The sequence below is a fragment of the Centruroides vittatus genome, unplaced genomic scaffold (assembly GCF_030686945.1).
Source record: "Centruroides vittatus isolate TY-2023 unplaced genomic scaffold, ASM3068694v2 contig_400, whole genome shotgun sequence".
Lineage (NCBI taxonomy): Eukaryota > Metazoa > Arthropoda > Arachnida > Scorpiones > Buthidae > Centruroides > Centruroides vittatus.
In genome coordinates, this window is record NW_027122215.1 from 2556818 (window position 1) to 2572849 (window position 16032).

General features: G+C 29.5%; 2 protein-coding genes across 2 annotated transcripts in view; one reads left to right on the forward strand and one right to left on the reverse strand.

The window, feature by feature from the left end:
* Nucleotides 1–9703, reverse strand: LOC136976432 (protein Wnt-11b-1-like). The gene is made up of 5 exons (XM_067271698.1): nt 9542–9703; nt 5174–5412; nt 4810–5087; nt 4163–4455; nt 1–1396 (listed from the first exon to the last, which is right to left on the reverse strand). Exons 1-5 carry the CDS (start codon nt 9607–9609, stop codon nt 1222–1224), a joined length of 1053 nt encoding a protein of 350 aa, XP_067127799.1. The 5' UTR covers nt 9610–9703; the 3' UTR covers nt 1–1221.
* Nucleotides 9302–16032, forward strand: part of LOC136976431 (uncharacterized MFS-type transporter YhjX-like) — a 26831-nt gene continuing 20100 nt past the window's right edge. The window contains exon 1 of the mRNA XM_067271696.1: nt 9302–9433. The gene's annotated coding sequence lies outside the window, so the exon portion shown is untranslated. The remainder of the gene's footprint in view (nt 9434–16032) is intronic.

The following is a 16032-nucleotide window of genomic DNA, read 5'->3' on the forward strand; positions in this document are numbered from 1 at the left end:
AATAAATAGTAATAGTACTTTATAAGACTTACATTCTTACATTTTTATTGTTATTCACAATAATTTGGATTCTAGAAAGGAGGGAATGTATTTTTATTATTTGCTAAATTTTTTGGATGACACAATAAACCGATTTTGAGAGAATAATTCCAGATTCACAATGGAGTAAAAAAAAAAAAAATTACAATTGAACTAAAAAAATCTTTTGAATTAATCTCTCAAAATTGGCATTTCACTACAAAAACTACATATTTTGAAACTGAGAATTTAATGATGCAATTTGCTGGTTAAGTTGTGAAATTTTTTTGAAATAATTTAATCCTTGAGAGATTTTTCTGTTTTTTTGCTTCTTAATATTAAATATGAGAAAATTCATATTTATTTAAATTTTGAGAAATTATGATGATTATGCAACATTTTTGCATAACAATATTTTTTGTTTTTTTAAGTATCGAAACCTTCACCGTTCTAAATTTAATTTCACGGAGGGAAGGCAAACAACATAGAATGAATAAATCCCTCTCAAAGGCAACAAAAAACTTTAAAAACTACATTACAGATTTTGACATTCACAATTTATAAATAGCTTAACATACAGCAAAATACATCACATTTAAAAATTACTACTAATTACTTGGATAATTAAACTCTACTTGTCTGAAATAAACTATGTACATGTTTAATGGCACAAAATATTTTTGAGTATTTAATTATATACAGTTATATTATGAAGACTATTATTTTCCAGTATATAATTTTCTTACCGAATTGTCGATAACAAACGCAAAACATTCATCACAGTTGGAAAAGGAAAAACATTATTGACTAGTTCTTAAATATTTTACATGCCAATAGGAACTGTTGATATGGAACGTAACTATCAGATTTGTATTATATACATATACACTGATATCAACTTTCAAGTCTTATTTTTAAATTTTTGAAACAAAGAAATGCAAAAGTTCTATTAATTCATAAATTGTCACTTACTTGATCATATCTACTTTGAAAGATGTATAAAATATAAATATATACAAGATTTCAGATGTAGCATCTGAATTGTCTCGGACATCTTTTAAATAAATTAGTGCACAAAATTTACAAAGAACACTTGATGAAATCAGAACAGAATTCATGCAGTCTAATCACATTACTGCAATGTAAATTGTCAAAATTGATAGATTTCCATAGCTGGGTGTTAGGTTTTTATAGGAAATATTTTCATATACATACTTGGTTTTCTACCCATGTCCAACACGTTTTGCACTTGACATAACAGCAATAATAATACTTGCACTGACAATGTTCTGATTTTTGTAATCTATAACTCATGTAACCCCTGCCACAGCACATAGAATCACAGTTGTCTGTTCCTTCAGATGTAGCATTGCACAGTCTATAAAATATACATTTTATTTGAATTAATTCTGAATATATATAAATATACATTCATAAATGTTCCACCACTTACAACTTACTTTTATTCCAAATACTTAGTCATAAATCAATTAATAACAATAATGAGTGTTCTGTTTTTATAATATTTTATGTACTGTAATCATACAAATTTTGAGCTTTAGTTCCATTGCCTTACTGCCTATATTATTTGAAAAATGTCTAAATTTTCTCTAACAATATAATTTTAAGAAATTTATGAATGATTAATCGTTTCATATATCAAATAGTTGTAAGTAGAGAATCATCTATATATAAACTTTAATTATTTCAGGAAATTTACTTATACAAAAATATATAATATAGAATAATTTAAAGGTATACATTAATTTTTAAACTCTTAAATAAAGATAAATTGAGGAACTATATTTTAAAATTAGAAAATAATGAAAACCATTTCAGCAATTTAAAAACAGTCTTAGTTGATTTATAATATTCAATTTAACTTCATAATATCAAAAACTCAAATTTACCTTTCTGCTTAAACTAGAGTTAATAATAATAAACCAAAAACAAAGGGTTAGGTGTTTTTGGACTTCCTTATCTATTTTCAGAGGCTATATTCTACTGTTTAAACTCCTATTCAAATATTTGTGCTTCAAAAAAGTATTCAAAAAGTCCAAAAGTGCATGGTGGTTTGTTGTTGACTGCAGTTTAAGCAGAATGGTAAAGTTTATTTTTTTATTATTATTGTTTCATTACTCTGTTTATTTACAAGATTATATGTAAATAAATAAATTGATTATATATAACTTTTTTAATTTTTTAGTTATAAAATGTTAAAAAAGTTATCACTAGTTAAATTATTTGATGGATTCTCTTCTACTTCAAAGTTAGTTTAAAAAAAAAAAATAATAATTAATTTCATATATTCTAGATCCTGTGTTATTTTTTTTACCATCATATAAAAATATAAAGGAAGAAATATATTTCTTTATATAAAAGCATGTGTGCAGCTACTCTCTCTTTCAGTTATATTCAAACTTCTGTGCAAGCACCCTAAATTGAGGATGCCACACAAATAAATTTTTATTTCGTTTCACTAAAAGTTTCTAAATTACATTTTATCTAACTATAAGAAGAATTATTATTAGAAAATAAAAATAGCAATAAAGTTTTCCTCACTAATCCTTTACTTTTTTACACTTTATTGCTTGTGGTTCTGCATAACCACTGCCTTAATCCAATAAAGAAAAAGTATAATTTGAACATCAGATATAATAGTTTTAAAACATGCAATAAAAAAGAATCATATTTATTGAGAAAACAAAATTTTGACCAGTGAAACGTTAAAAGAACACCTTAAAATATGTTTTAAATTGTCAGATATTGTTTTTTCTTAGTTGTTTAATCATGTATACTTGATTTGTGCTTTACATCTTTTAATAAATTTGTTTATTTTAGGAATATTATTTAACTTTTTCACAATAACTTATAATTTTCTTTCTTTTTTTTTTTTTTTTTTTTTTGAAACATACAAATTTAAAATTACCTATAAGTTTATTGGTGTATTCATGACACATCAGCATGAATGAATTTAGATATTCTAATGAATGACCTCGTTATTTATTAATTATGTAAGTAGTTCATTCACTAACAAATTCAAATTTATGCTGTTTACTTTTATAGTATATTACATATTCTTTTCTTAGTAATATAAGGAATGCATTCCTAATTTCCATCTTAAAAAAAATAGTAGTAAGTTATATGTTAATTGTAATTGTTCTTTCAGCATTTATTCTTGAATGTTAAAACTCAATGTAATAACACAATTTAAAATTACTTCTACATGTATTTACAAAAGGAAATTAATGTCAATTTTAAAGCCGGAAAATGTCAATTGTTTTAACAGGTATAAAATCAAAAATAAAAAGATAAGAGCGTAAATACAATACTTATAAATAAGTGCATTACTTTCCCTTGAGATTTAGAGTCCAGGAACAGGTGAATTGCAATTTGAGAAAACCTATTATAGTAACTTATTTCTATTTTTAATCCCTAATAAATCTTCACCTAGTCTCAGTTTACTTTTATTAATTTAGATAAAAGTAATCTCAGTAGAAATTTAATATTTTCAAATTGAATTTCCTTAATTTTATATTTTAAAAATGAAGTTTGCCCTTGACAATACCAATTTCCAGTAGATCTTGAATTGAAAAAAAAAGAAAAAAAATCTTAAGATGGTTTCTAAACAGCTTTGGAATTTGTACCTGGTGTCATTGAACAATTTCTTTCTTAGAAAAGTTACTCATTGTAAAAAATTTGTTACACAAGCTTTAGATTTATCCATATGCATAAAGGAAATTTTAAAAATAATAATTACATGCACGCTTTAATGTACTTATGTAATGTAGAGCTATAAATATATATAATTAAATAAATAAATTCTATTATAAAAATCGGATGACGAAATTTTATATAAATTTATTCTTGCAAATTCATATATTATAAATGATATATTATTGTTGCATCACAGTACTGTTATTTTGGGAAGAGGGGTGAAAAAAGTAGCTCCTCGCGTTAAACGTACAAGTTTGATTCCCCCTCAATAGCGAGGGGGTGACAGAATTTAATGATACGAAGGACATTTAGAAGGAAACTATTGTTTAGATAACGTAACGTACTCCGCTCTTGCGTCATAATCGATATATATAGTCAAACTAATAATTCTGTGCTAAAAAAAAAGGCAGAAAAACTTTTAACGTACCTTCCTCTAGTTCCATAAGAACCTAGTTTATGATCTGGAAGGCAATAATCTGGAGATTTTGTAATGTAGATCAGATCATCGGCACGAAACATTCCCAGTTGCTTATTAGTGGGTACGAGCTTCCGTCTAGTGCCAACCAGACTCGACGTAACTTCATAGGCAACGTGATATTTTCTCTTTAATCTTTCGGCAACATCTATAAAACTCGGCAACGCTTTCCAACAGGTTTTGATGCTGCAGGAACCAGAAACTCCGTGACACTTGCATTGATCCCGTAAATTATCTCCTACCGCCTGAAAAAGTACATATGTGTTACTTATAAAAGCTCGATTTTTGTAAAAAATGTGCAAAAAACAATTATCTAAACGCCCCGCGGGCGTGACACTGGGTGGTCTGCAGGTGGTTCATTTATTTCTCTTAATTGTGGAGGTAATTCTATTATCCTGCGCGGTGAAATAATTAAAGTGTCACGATAACAATTATTTAATATGTCTCACGCTTCTCGGAACTTTTGGATTAATTTGTAAAGCTATAATTTACCAAAATGACCGTAATGTTAGAGAGGCTCCTTCAAATATTTGTTTGTGGTAGTAGTGGCATAATTTATCCCAAGAAACAACGGATTATTTGTATAAGAAATCTCTTACCCTTCTTCCAGCTTTATGGTTATGCTTATTAACTTCGCTAAGTATAGTTTTCTTAGATGATCTCATGTTCCAAGGGGCGTCGACGAAATCTTTCGCAAATCTTAGTCCATATTTTGTATTATCTGAACATCCACCCCATTTAAAATCCCCGAGAGGTGGTTCGTGAGGCACTTGACCACAACCGCAAGATAGTAAAGTCCCATCACTGCAACCTCTTGCAGTTACGTGAACGACGGAAGCGGAGGATAATGCGTGTAGAAACGCTTGCTCGCGAGTACCTAGAACGAAAACAAAAAATTGAATTTCATGAAGGAATTTAACAGGTTTAATGTTGTTTTTTTTTTGTCTTTTTTTTAAGTTTTACCTCTCGTTAGATCGGGAGGAAATTCCGGAGCCTTCGTAACAGACGAACAGTTCCATCTCCGGTCCGAAAAAGTCGACTGACACACAGTCATAGTAGATCTGGCAGCGTTCACTAAATGTTCCATTGTTTCTAGTTGACGCTGGCAGATTTTTATTTGTCGACCTCTTAATCCGAACAATTTCCTTCCTTGAACGCAATGGATTGTTTTGTTCCAGGTTAAATTTGATTTTGCTAAAGCTCTGCAAAATAATTTTACAAGTCTTTTTATTTTTATTCATATTTTTTGCAAACTTTAGTTTTGTCGCGTCGTTTCGCGTGCCGAAGCAACGCGGCGCGGCGCGGCGCGACAATAGTCAATGACGCGTGAACGTCAAACTAGATTACGCCATCCGATTCAGCTCATCAATCTCTTGTCGTACCGGAATGCAAATTTTATTAAACCACTATGTAAAAATATCTACAGCTGTGTATTTAAATCGATTCTTTTGCGGAAATTTCTGTACTATTTTAGACCTCAGTACCTTTAAAATATTCATAGCTTAATTTTGTTCTGTATAAAATATTAAATTAGGTAATTTTTCTTAACATTATCCTAATCATACCGTACTCCAAAAACTTGTATTTTCGTTTATATTACGTCGTCTATTATTCGGATATATCGATTAATCATATAAATCTCCCCTTTTTTTGCTCACTTTTCCCAGAATTACTCGTTCTTCGCTCCGAAACTAATAGAAATGCCAACTAATGGAAAATTATTACAAGGATAATAGCTTCGTGTTGATTTTAATGGCTCAAAATAGAATAATGCACAAGTAGGTAAGATACAAAATTGCATTATGTACTGTACACTATCCAATCGATAAAAAGATGAACGAAGCGATATATATATTTTTTTTTTTACAATAAAATCCAATCTTTAAAGAGTACTAAATAGGTTATAAAACTGCGGAGACTTCAATTTTTTATTGATTTTTAATAGCGGAAGAACCGGATAGCAATACATAAATTGCATTAATTTAAATAAAGGTAATTTGCCTTCTAAATTTTATTACAGAATGTGCAGACTGTACGATGTGTTTAACGGAGTTTTATGAAATTATCTTCAAGTTCATTCGTCTGAAACCAGCACTTGCACTATATATAAAAGAAGAGATTGCCGATTATCAATAATAACGATCAATCATCGCTAGTAACATGTCAGAAAGACTAATCTCTCTTGTTGTAATATTTAGCGAGGCCACTAAACCTGTAATTTCTTGCATTGTAGTGCATATTAACGTTCTAGTTTAGATTAAAAGAGCATAAAAACAATCGCATATAATACTTAGTGGCTTTTTTTCCTGTAGAGAAAAAAAATAAGGTGAGTAGTGTTTTCACCTTTAGGAATTTAAAATCTTAGACAACATCCAATCTTATTCTTAGCTTTTCCAAACTGGAAGACTTTTTCATAGTAGCAATATCTTTTTTTTTGGCCACTCGTAGTTATGCCTTAAGACATATAACTTTTTTTACTACATTCTTGCATACAGACGTAATCTTTTTCACTAATAAAAATTCCAACTGAAGTCCTTTTATTGTAATAAAGCAGACCAACCGGCCCAACTAAAACCGGCCTATCAAGAAAACGACAAGATCCATCTTTATTCGAGATTTGAGGAACGTGGCCTATCAAATAGCTACCAGATCCATCTCAGTTAGGAATTTCGGCTACTGATAACGTAAATAGATGGAAGGAACTTCGAAATCATTTTTAAAATGTCATTTTTTTAGACCCTACTTGTTTAGCTTTTTTAAGGTGTTGACGTAATTCGATTTTCCGGTTAAAACCGCTTAATAGTAGGGAAAATTCCTCAAAGTTCTTTACGCAACACTGCAACGAGTACGATCTGCATATTTTGAAATGCCAATATCCTTTATCTGTGACGATATAACATTATTTTTATTGTGATAAACCCTTGAAAGTCATATCCGGCACGTAGCCCTTAAGAATGGAATCAACTGGTTGAAGGACAGGTTGGCCGAAGGCGACGTGCAGTCTCGAGCGTGCGATCTCTCCCGTATCAACAGGATTATTAAATCCGACACGCTGTCCTTCACACTATAATCATTTCATTAATAATTATAATATTGTTAGATCGTTTAACTAAAACACCTATTAGTTATTCTTCAGAATGAGTTGTGAAGAGCTTGTAATCAGTAACACAATATGGATTTGATGCTATGGTTAAGCTCGAAAGTCCGTTTCTCATGGAAACTTTCTGAAACAATCCTTATTTCCGATGACAAGGGATGTCTTCGATCCAGATAACCTTAATGACTTCTCGATCAACAAGCGATCACATGTAACTTAAACCCAATACAAATATCGCCTCCTATCCTTTACTCTCCTCAAAACTGTCGAGTTTGATGACTGAAGGAACTGGATCTGTTACTGTCATACATGTTAAAATTGCCGGGATTTGTGAGTAAAGGTCTATCAAATTGAATCTTTCCTTTCGTATGACTAAAAAAATGTTTTGTTAGATTTATATCTTTTAACAAAGTATTATCGCGGGACTGCTTCGTTGTATGAAAAATAAATGACATGAAAATTTCATTAGTTTGATTATTATTGATTCAGACACGTAGGAACGTTCCAATTTTCGAAGGGGTAGTCTATGAATGAAAAATGAATCAAGCGTTGGAATTTTTGGATGAATCTTTATCAAAATTTCAACATTTTTTTTTTTTTTTAATTAGAGTTTAGCGATCTCTGCCGTTGTTGTAGTTCAAATAACCCTAATGCACATGGCTCTTACTTCCATTTTATTCTATTATTTATACGACAGAATATGTTAAATTTTTTATATGTCCTACAAGAGGATATAGGTGATATTTTAAAGAATTAACTCTAGAAAAAAAAGGCTTTAAATATAAAAATAAATGATATATCATCACCTAAGAGAAGAACATGGCCCAATATCAAGACAACAAATACCGACACCAACCGAATAAAAAGGATGAAAAATTCGCCCAGTGTTTAAGTTTACGTCACTACATTGTGTCTTCGAAAGAAAAGAAACGATAAAAATAAATGATTAAAATCAGTTTGTATGCAATCCTAATAAAATAGACTTAAGTCCGAAAAGATATAAATTTCGTCCTCTGTTCTTTACGTCATAAAAAATAGAATCTTAATAAATTATAATTTTCTTAAAAGCTAGGGAAAGTAACGGGGGAAGCGACTCAAATAACGTGACCCACAATCCGATGAATGACTGGTAGACCTTCTACCACGAGTTACACAAAAAGTGGCAAGCTGAGGTTAGATATTCTCTTTTTTTTTCCCGTTGTTAACAGGTTTAAACGCATTTTTACAGCGACAATTATTTAACCGCTAATAGAGGAAGCGTGTAATATAAAGCATATTAAGCGTTACGAATTAATTTTGACAAATTAGTGAATGCCAGTCAACTCATCTACTCATTGACCCTAAATTACCATATACAATAATTAAAGGCGACCAGCTGTCTGTAATTCAAACATAGGGCATGTTTATCTTCCGATGACAGAAAGAACGATAAAAGACATTCTAAGGAACGAGATGATGAAGATGTAGATTTAATGAAGTGACGACGTCTGTTACAAGTTGACGAGAGGTTGACCAAAGATCAGTTAATGGCTTGTGAAGCAGGTGTTTGTCCACCTGATGTCGTGGGAACGGAAAAGAAAAATTAAAGCACGACAATCCCAGCCGTTTACTTTAAATCCTTAACGGGACGGTGTTTATTTCATCGAAGTGCTGGGAAGAAGAATTAGATGAGGAAATACCCGTACATAATAGGATAAGATTGTTGGTTAACTTGCTCCCTTCAATCTCGTCTTTTAAACTGATACGAAAGGATGTGCGATCCGCTCTTGGTTAATAGCTAAAGGAAATTGTTCTTCGCCGATTTCCTGAGTTCTGATCGAGAGTAATGGACACAAATTTGATTAATGGCACCGCTCGTTGCATTTTTTAAAGCCGATAACACGTTTTTAAAAAATGCAAATCGATTACGTTAAGTAAACGAAGAAGAAAGAAGAGAAAAAAAAATTATTAAGGTTAAAATCCAGTTGCAGCACCAGTCGAGTGTGTGACATTAATAACGAAGGACGCACGTTGTAACTTTTCCTTTAACTCGGCTACAGCGGTATACGATTGGAAGTAAAGGGCTTAAACGAAGAAAAAAAAAGAAGAAAAAAAATTTAACTTCGATTAAGTCGCTTATTAAACAGGTAAATTTTTCCTCCATTCTAATTTTAAAATTACAATACGCTATAAAAATTACGACTTTAAGCTAAAGTAACATCGCGTGCCAATTGCAAAAATATGTGGTTACTTACAGCCATTGTAGAGCCGTGATGTGTCCTATAAATAATAGAGGGAATAGATAAACGTTGCCGAATCTCATCGTGGACACGTGCTTCTTGCAAACTACACACTTCCGGTCACTACTTGTCTATAGCGCGGTCGTCACGTGACTCGGCGCCTCCAATTAGGGCGCGGATAGTTACGCCCCTTAGCCATTTGCAGCTTTCGTTCGTATAATCTAATATCTACTCGAAGCGTGATTGGAGAATGGTGATTAAAAAAGATTTTTCAACGTATTTTAATCGCTTTATTCATTACTACCCTTTACGACTTTATTCGCTAGTAAATTTGAAAATTCTTCTTTACGTAAGCTCACGTACAGTACAAACGTTTTACTGCATATGTCACATAGACTGTTACGCTTATGCGCAAACGCATAACGAGCGCGTGCGAAAAATGACGCTCGACAGCTTTTACGTATAATTTAATAACCGAATTTTTACCAAATTTTAAAAAGATTTTTTTAATACAAAATTATATCAAAATAACTCGAATTGATAACACTAGATGGCGATATCATCTAAATGGAAAGCCGGTAGGCGAATTTGAACTTAAAAGTAACTTTTTTTAAGAGGAAAATTAAAAAGGAAATTAAAGCTTATATTTAAGTTATTTCGAGAATTTTTTATAGAAAAAAAATCGAATAAAACTACGTAATTATCGAATTATTTCGTAACTCGGCATATTTTTTAATGCGAAATTTAGCTATTGTTCCGTCGCGATCTATATTAAAATACATTGAATCGGTCACGAATGGCGGTAGAAGAACGAGAGCATCTGATCGACTAACTAGAGGGAAAAAGCAAATTAAAGCATGTCATTAACATGTTGCGTTTTAGATATATAATAAGTATGTTTGCTATTATTTTCTCGTTAAAATAATCGTGCAGCTTTACTATCGTGACCGCGACAGATGCTGCTACAATTTTATAAGGATGAAGCAACATCGACAGAATTTTCATCAACCCCTCTAGCTGTAATTTGTGTATCCTGAAAAATACGTGTCGGGGATTTCAAAATGGAGATCTAAAAGATTTCTATCCAAAGATAGTTAAAATCACAAAATTTAATCTGTATTAATTAAACGAGTGTATTTTAATTCAAGATTTGTTTAATTAATAGAAAATACGCGAGATACATATTAAAACCGTACGGTTATAATGATTTTCTGTGTTGTAAGCTGCTTTTTTTTTGTAATTTGTGATTAATCCCCGTTCTTTCAAGTGTCTTTCTATTGAATTAACAGACGTACAGTCTAAGCTGAGCTAGTAAACGAAGCAATTTGGAGATACCAGATGGGTACAGGCTAGTACCTTGTTAATTTTTCATTATCGTAATCATTTTTCTATGTCAAGAAAGTACAAAGTGTGTAACTGACTAACTCTTTTACATCAGAAACTAGCTTTTCTTGTTCTGTACAACTATCCTTTAGTTACTCGCATATGTTATAAATTTCACTAATTTCCGACGACAGTTATTGTACTTTAGAGCATTTTATATGCTTTACAACACTAATAAATTTTATTGCTCTGCACATCGGATGATACAAGTTTAAAAGTACATTATTTCCTAAACTTCGTAATGTTATTATTGTGTGGGACGTATTCAAACCTACATAGTCCTACGCTAAATTCTGTATATTTTATTCGCCATTTAATTTACAAAGAACTGAGAAGACTTAAAAAAAATTAAAATAAATAAAATACAGGAAATGTTATCTATATAAAACAGGAAATTAAATTAAACAAATTTGAAATAAAACATGCTTATTTAATTATTAACTTACGTTTCGCTTATTCGGCATAAATCATTGAGTTTATTCTATTTAAAGCGATTAAATGTTTTATTTATGTGCATTTATTTATTTAATAATAGGATATTTATTATATGAATATATTTAAATATAAACTCTCGATAGGTGCCAATTTAAGAACTAAAGAAATTGTAATTTATATTAAATTAATTTACTTAAAACTTGATTTTTTTTAATTGTTTGTTTTATTAAGAATTCAAAATTATAATTTAAATATTTAAAAACTTTTTTGTTTAATGAAGTAAAGTCTGAGACATACCCTAGAATAAAAATGGAACAATGTTCTAATTACTCACACTTGAAAAACAATAAACAGTATCTACTAATATGTATCTGATGTAGAACACATTACGCAAATGTTCAGCACAGTAGTAAGTTTCTTATTTACGCCTTCCCTTAATTATTTTAAGCTATTAATCCCTAAATTATTAAACAAAATGATCATCTGTCAGTACTTAAATACCATTATGGTACGCATATTTACTTAATTATCATCATTCCATTCGTTTAAATTATAGCTTGGAAAAGTTGTTAAATATACATTTACAGTATAAAATATCCGTCCAGGTATTTTCTATCCTCCTTTTCTTCATTAACCCTAATTTTTTCTCCCAGAATTTTCCTCTTCAACCGAAATTAACAATGACATCTTTATTATCTAGACATCTCTCTTTCCTCAATATCTAATTATAATTAAACGAGATTTTCGAGTGTCCCGAGGAGGAAAAGGGGTAATATTCCAAATTTCACATCTAAACTTCAATCTGAAGGTTAAATCGACTGTAAAGATTTTAATTAAATCCTCGTAGGTCCTTGTCGAATGTTTCTGCGGTTGTGCGGTGAATTACTTGCCTAAAGAAATTTTGCTATAGGCTACACGAGTTAATGTTCTCTGACGTGAATTTGTAGTTAATTTCTTCGATAAATCATCTCGTAAACGAATAAATTTACATCAGATACATCTCCCTCGGTTTGGTTCTATTTACATTGTATATATATACTTGTAGCGATACGATATTCTTAAAATAAATAACATAAAATATAAATCATATCGAAATTATAAATCATGTGTAGAGATTACTGTGTCACTTAATAAAATTTCAATAGAGATGGGAACTAACATTGAAACCATCTGGACAAATGCAAAAAAAAATTATTTAAAGTTTTTTTTTTCCTTCAATAAAATAGTTTGATTTAACTATAGATATATATTAGATTTACAAAGCTATATTTTATTGTAAATATTCATCGTAATATTTAAAAAATTTATGAAAATTTTAGGAAAAGTACAGTAAATATTCCATTAAAGCAAGTTGTATATCACTTCCTTGTTTATGCTGTAAAAATATTGCGTTTCCCAAGTGACGGACAGTTTATCTGTTGTGTTCGTCAACACAATTCTATTTAAAGTGGGAACTTATTCAGATTTGAAGCTAACCAGTCGTATAAGTCATGTGTATATACACGAAAATCCTGTATCTATCCCATATTTTAATGTTTTTTGGTTCATTGACCCGTTTTATTAATCGTAATAAGACATAACCCACGTAACAGAAGAGTATTTAGTTTTTAATCCGGGAATTAAACGGGACGATCACTTGTTGTAGAAAATGATTTTAAATATTTAGCAAATGTGTAATTTAATTCGGAAATTATAAATTTATTCAGCTAAGAAATTCGCGTATTTCTAGAAATTTTATGAAATTGGCAATTCGTCGAATGTTTTTAAGTTTTATTTATTTATTTAATGTTTTTCCTTAAAAATAAATAAATAAATGAACAAACAAACTGACTTCAGTGGAATAAATCTGTATATGTTAAGTCTTTCTCAAAGTGATGACTCAACTTCTTATATGGAATATTAATACGTGTTTAAATCAAAGTATATAAATTATATTTATTCTTGACTCTTTTCTACTTTTTCTATTCTAAATTATCCTAATTTTAAAGCATAATATATCATATTTACACATAAAATACTTAAATTTCTGCTCGTCTCTTTGCATTCAGCTAGACGTTAATAATAATTTTTTTTTTTTTTTTGGATAATTCCGCTTTAAAGACGATTAAAATTCCTGAATAAATGTAATTTTTTAATGTTCTATGTATTAAAAAATTTTAAATAATTTAAATGATAAAAAAACGAATAAATTATACGCAAGATTTGCGTGATGTGTACCTACGTGATGTAAATCACGTAGGCATACTTCAGAATGCGTAAAGTTTATATCGGGACGAAGCTGTCATCTGTAACGGAGAAAATAATTTAGGGAAAATTTTTCTACCCAAATTAAAGTGATTTAAATTAAGCGTATTGTTACATAACAATAGCATAATCATATACCATCTTACACTTTCCAAGAGGAAGTAACTTGGAGCTTGATAAGTTTTGCCAGTTTAAGACGTGTTTTTGAATATATTTTTCTAGTCTTTTATCTAAAAATATTTAAAAGTACTGTATATATTATGCCAGTTAGAAAGGGGAAGCTTATCAAAGCTGCTACTTTATTGGAGCATTTAAGTAATCTACTGGCCATGTAACGCGGAATGAGGAACACTAAAGTACTATTTAATATAATGAGTGACATAAATAAGGCAAAATGTTAGTTTAACTAGTTTTTTAATTCTTATTTTTACTATTGTTATAGAATGTCTCTTCAATTTCTTTAATTTACTTTTGTTATTTTGCCACTGTTAGTTTTTATGTCACCGTCCCAAGTGACATCCGTTCCCAGTTCGATTTTCACTTGGAACGGATGTAATTCTTCTCATGTGATCCTTCTCAGAATGAAAAATGTTTTATATATATATAAAAAAAATTGATTTAAATATATTTTTTAATCGTTTTTATATTCAGCAATTATTAAGAGAAGGAGAAGGAATGTTGGTGCTTCGTAAACAAAAATCGAACCCGATTCTTCCGATAGATTTTATAGCAGTTTTTAAAACACTTTTAAACATTAAAATGCTTTTATTATTAATTTATATATTAAAAAATATATTTAAAAACGAAAGAATGTCCTATTTTATATAATAATTTTTATAAATTAAATATTTAAAGTGTGTTCTTATTTTATATCAAGATATAAAATACAAAATGAAGCACGTGTTGTCTTCCTACAGACGAGGCGGTAATTATTAAATTATTTATAAAAAAAAAAAAAATGGAATTAAAATTTATTTTCGAAGCTTTTTCTTATGGTCTTAAGATAAGAGAAGGGATTAGGGGGAAACGTCACAAGTAAAATAAAGTCGAATATGATAATCAAACAACGCAATATATGAAAAAAAGCAATTGAAAATATTAATATTTATTAGCTACGAAATAGAAAATTATCACTTGTCACTTATTCGAGAGATCCTGGTAACCTATACGATAGGTAACGTAGCATAATATGAATGTTTTATGACTTTTCGTGTTCCATTGGCCTTCAACCATGAAGAAACGATTAAGTATGGAACTTTACTACATAAAGGTTAAAAAAATAAATAAATATATTCACATCATCGTATATTCTTCCATTAAAATCGGAAAATATCATTTCAAACATTCTGTTCGTGAAAGAAATGGAATTTTTTAAACTGTTCCTCTGCTAAGGCTGATACTCTCAGAATCATTACAGTATCAATTTGATTTAAATTTATTATATTAATATTTAATATCTATATTATAGTAAAAGTTTTATACGTTAAAAAATATTTTTCGTGTAGTTTGAGTTTAAAGAAAGATTATTCTTATTGCATTTTAACGATATATAACGTAGCACGGTATCATCTATTTAGGTTCTTGTAGTAATTATTTATTCAGAAAATTTGAAAAATAATGCAGATTTTTATGAATTTATTTTTAAATAATATATATATACTTACAATATATTGGTTATTCATAATCAAATCTGATAAACATCTGATTTATATAGCTATAAAAATTCTACCGGAAAAAATTTATGTTCAGAAAGAGGATATGTCTGCGAAAAAGAGGACACTTATAGCCCTATATTTATGTATATACATTAATATTAGACACATAATTTTGAACTATACTAAAATGTGCACACTATTTATGAAATTATCTATCAAATGCTCCTCCTTTAGTCAAAACTAGCACTACTTATTTTATAAATAATAACCCAAAATCTATCTGTGTATATTTTATTAACAATAACCACGAGATCCCATTTTGCAATGTTATTCATTATTTATATAATCATTTAAATTTCTATTAATTTTTAAAAAAGTTGATGGGGTTAATATCTCCATTCTTTCTTAATAAGGACAGATGTACTCAAAAGCACCTGCAGAGAGGGGTTCTTACATTTCAAATATAATTCATTCAACCAGCGATCCTTTGAAGCAAAATGCATTGTTTACGCATTTGACAATATACGTTGAATTTTTCTGGGAAATTTTCCTGCTGGCGCTCTACAATTTACTGCATTACCGTCGGAATATTTAGTATATTCTATTCAATCAATGTCCGAATCTAAATTTATGCCATTGTTAGCGATATCAATGATATCTATTATCTAATATATTCGGCGCAAGTAACACGCCAGAATGGATTTACATAGATAAAATGCAGATATTAATTTTTTAAAAAACCGATATTATTATCGTTTCGTAATTACATAAAATTTAAAATAAATATAT

Excerpts from the sequence above, each read along its gene's own strand:
- LOC136976432 (XM_067271698.1), bottom strand. The coding sequence starts at position 9,609 with ATGAGATTCGGCAACGTTTATCTATTCCCTCTATTATTTATAGGACAC. Across the intron at positions 4,456-4,809 it reads ACCATAAAGCTGGAAGAAGG|GCGGTAGGAGATAATTTACG; the intron begins GTAAGAGATTTC and ends GTACTTTTTCAG. Across the intron at positions 1,397-4,162 it reads TCTTATGGAACTAGAGGAAG|ACTGTGCAATGCTACATCTG; the intron begins GTACGTTAAAAG and ends TATATTTTATAG.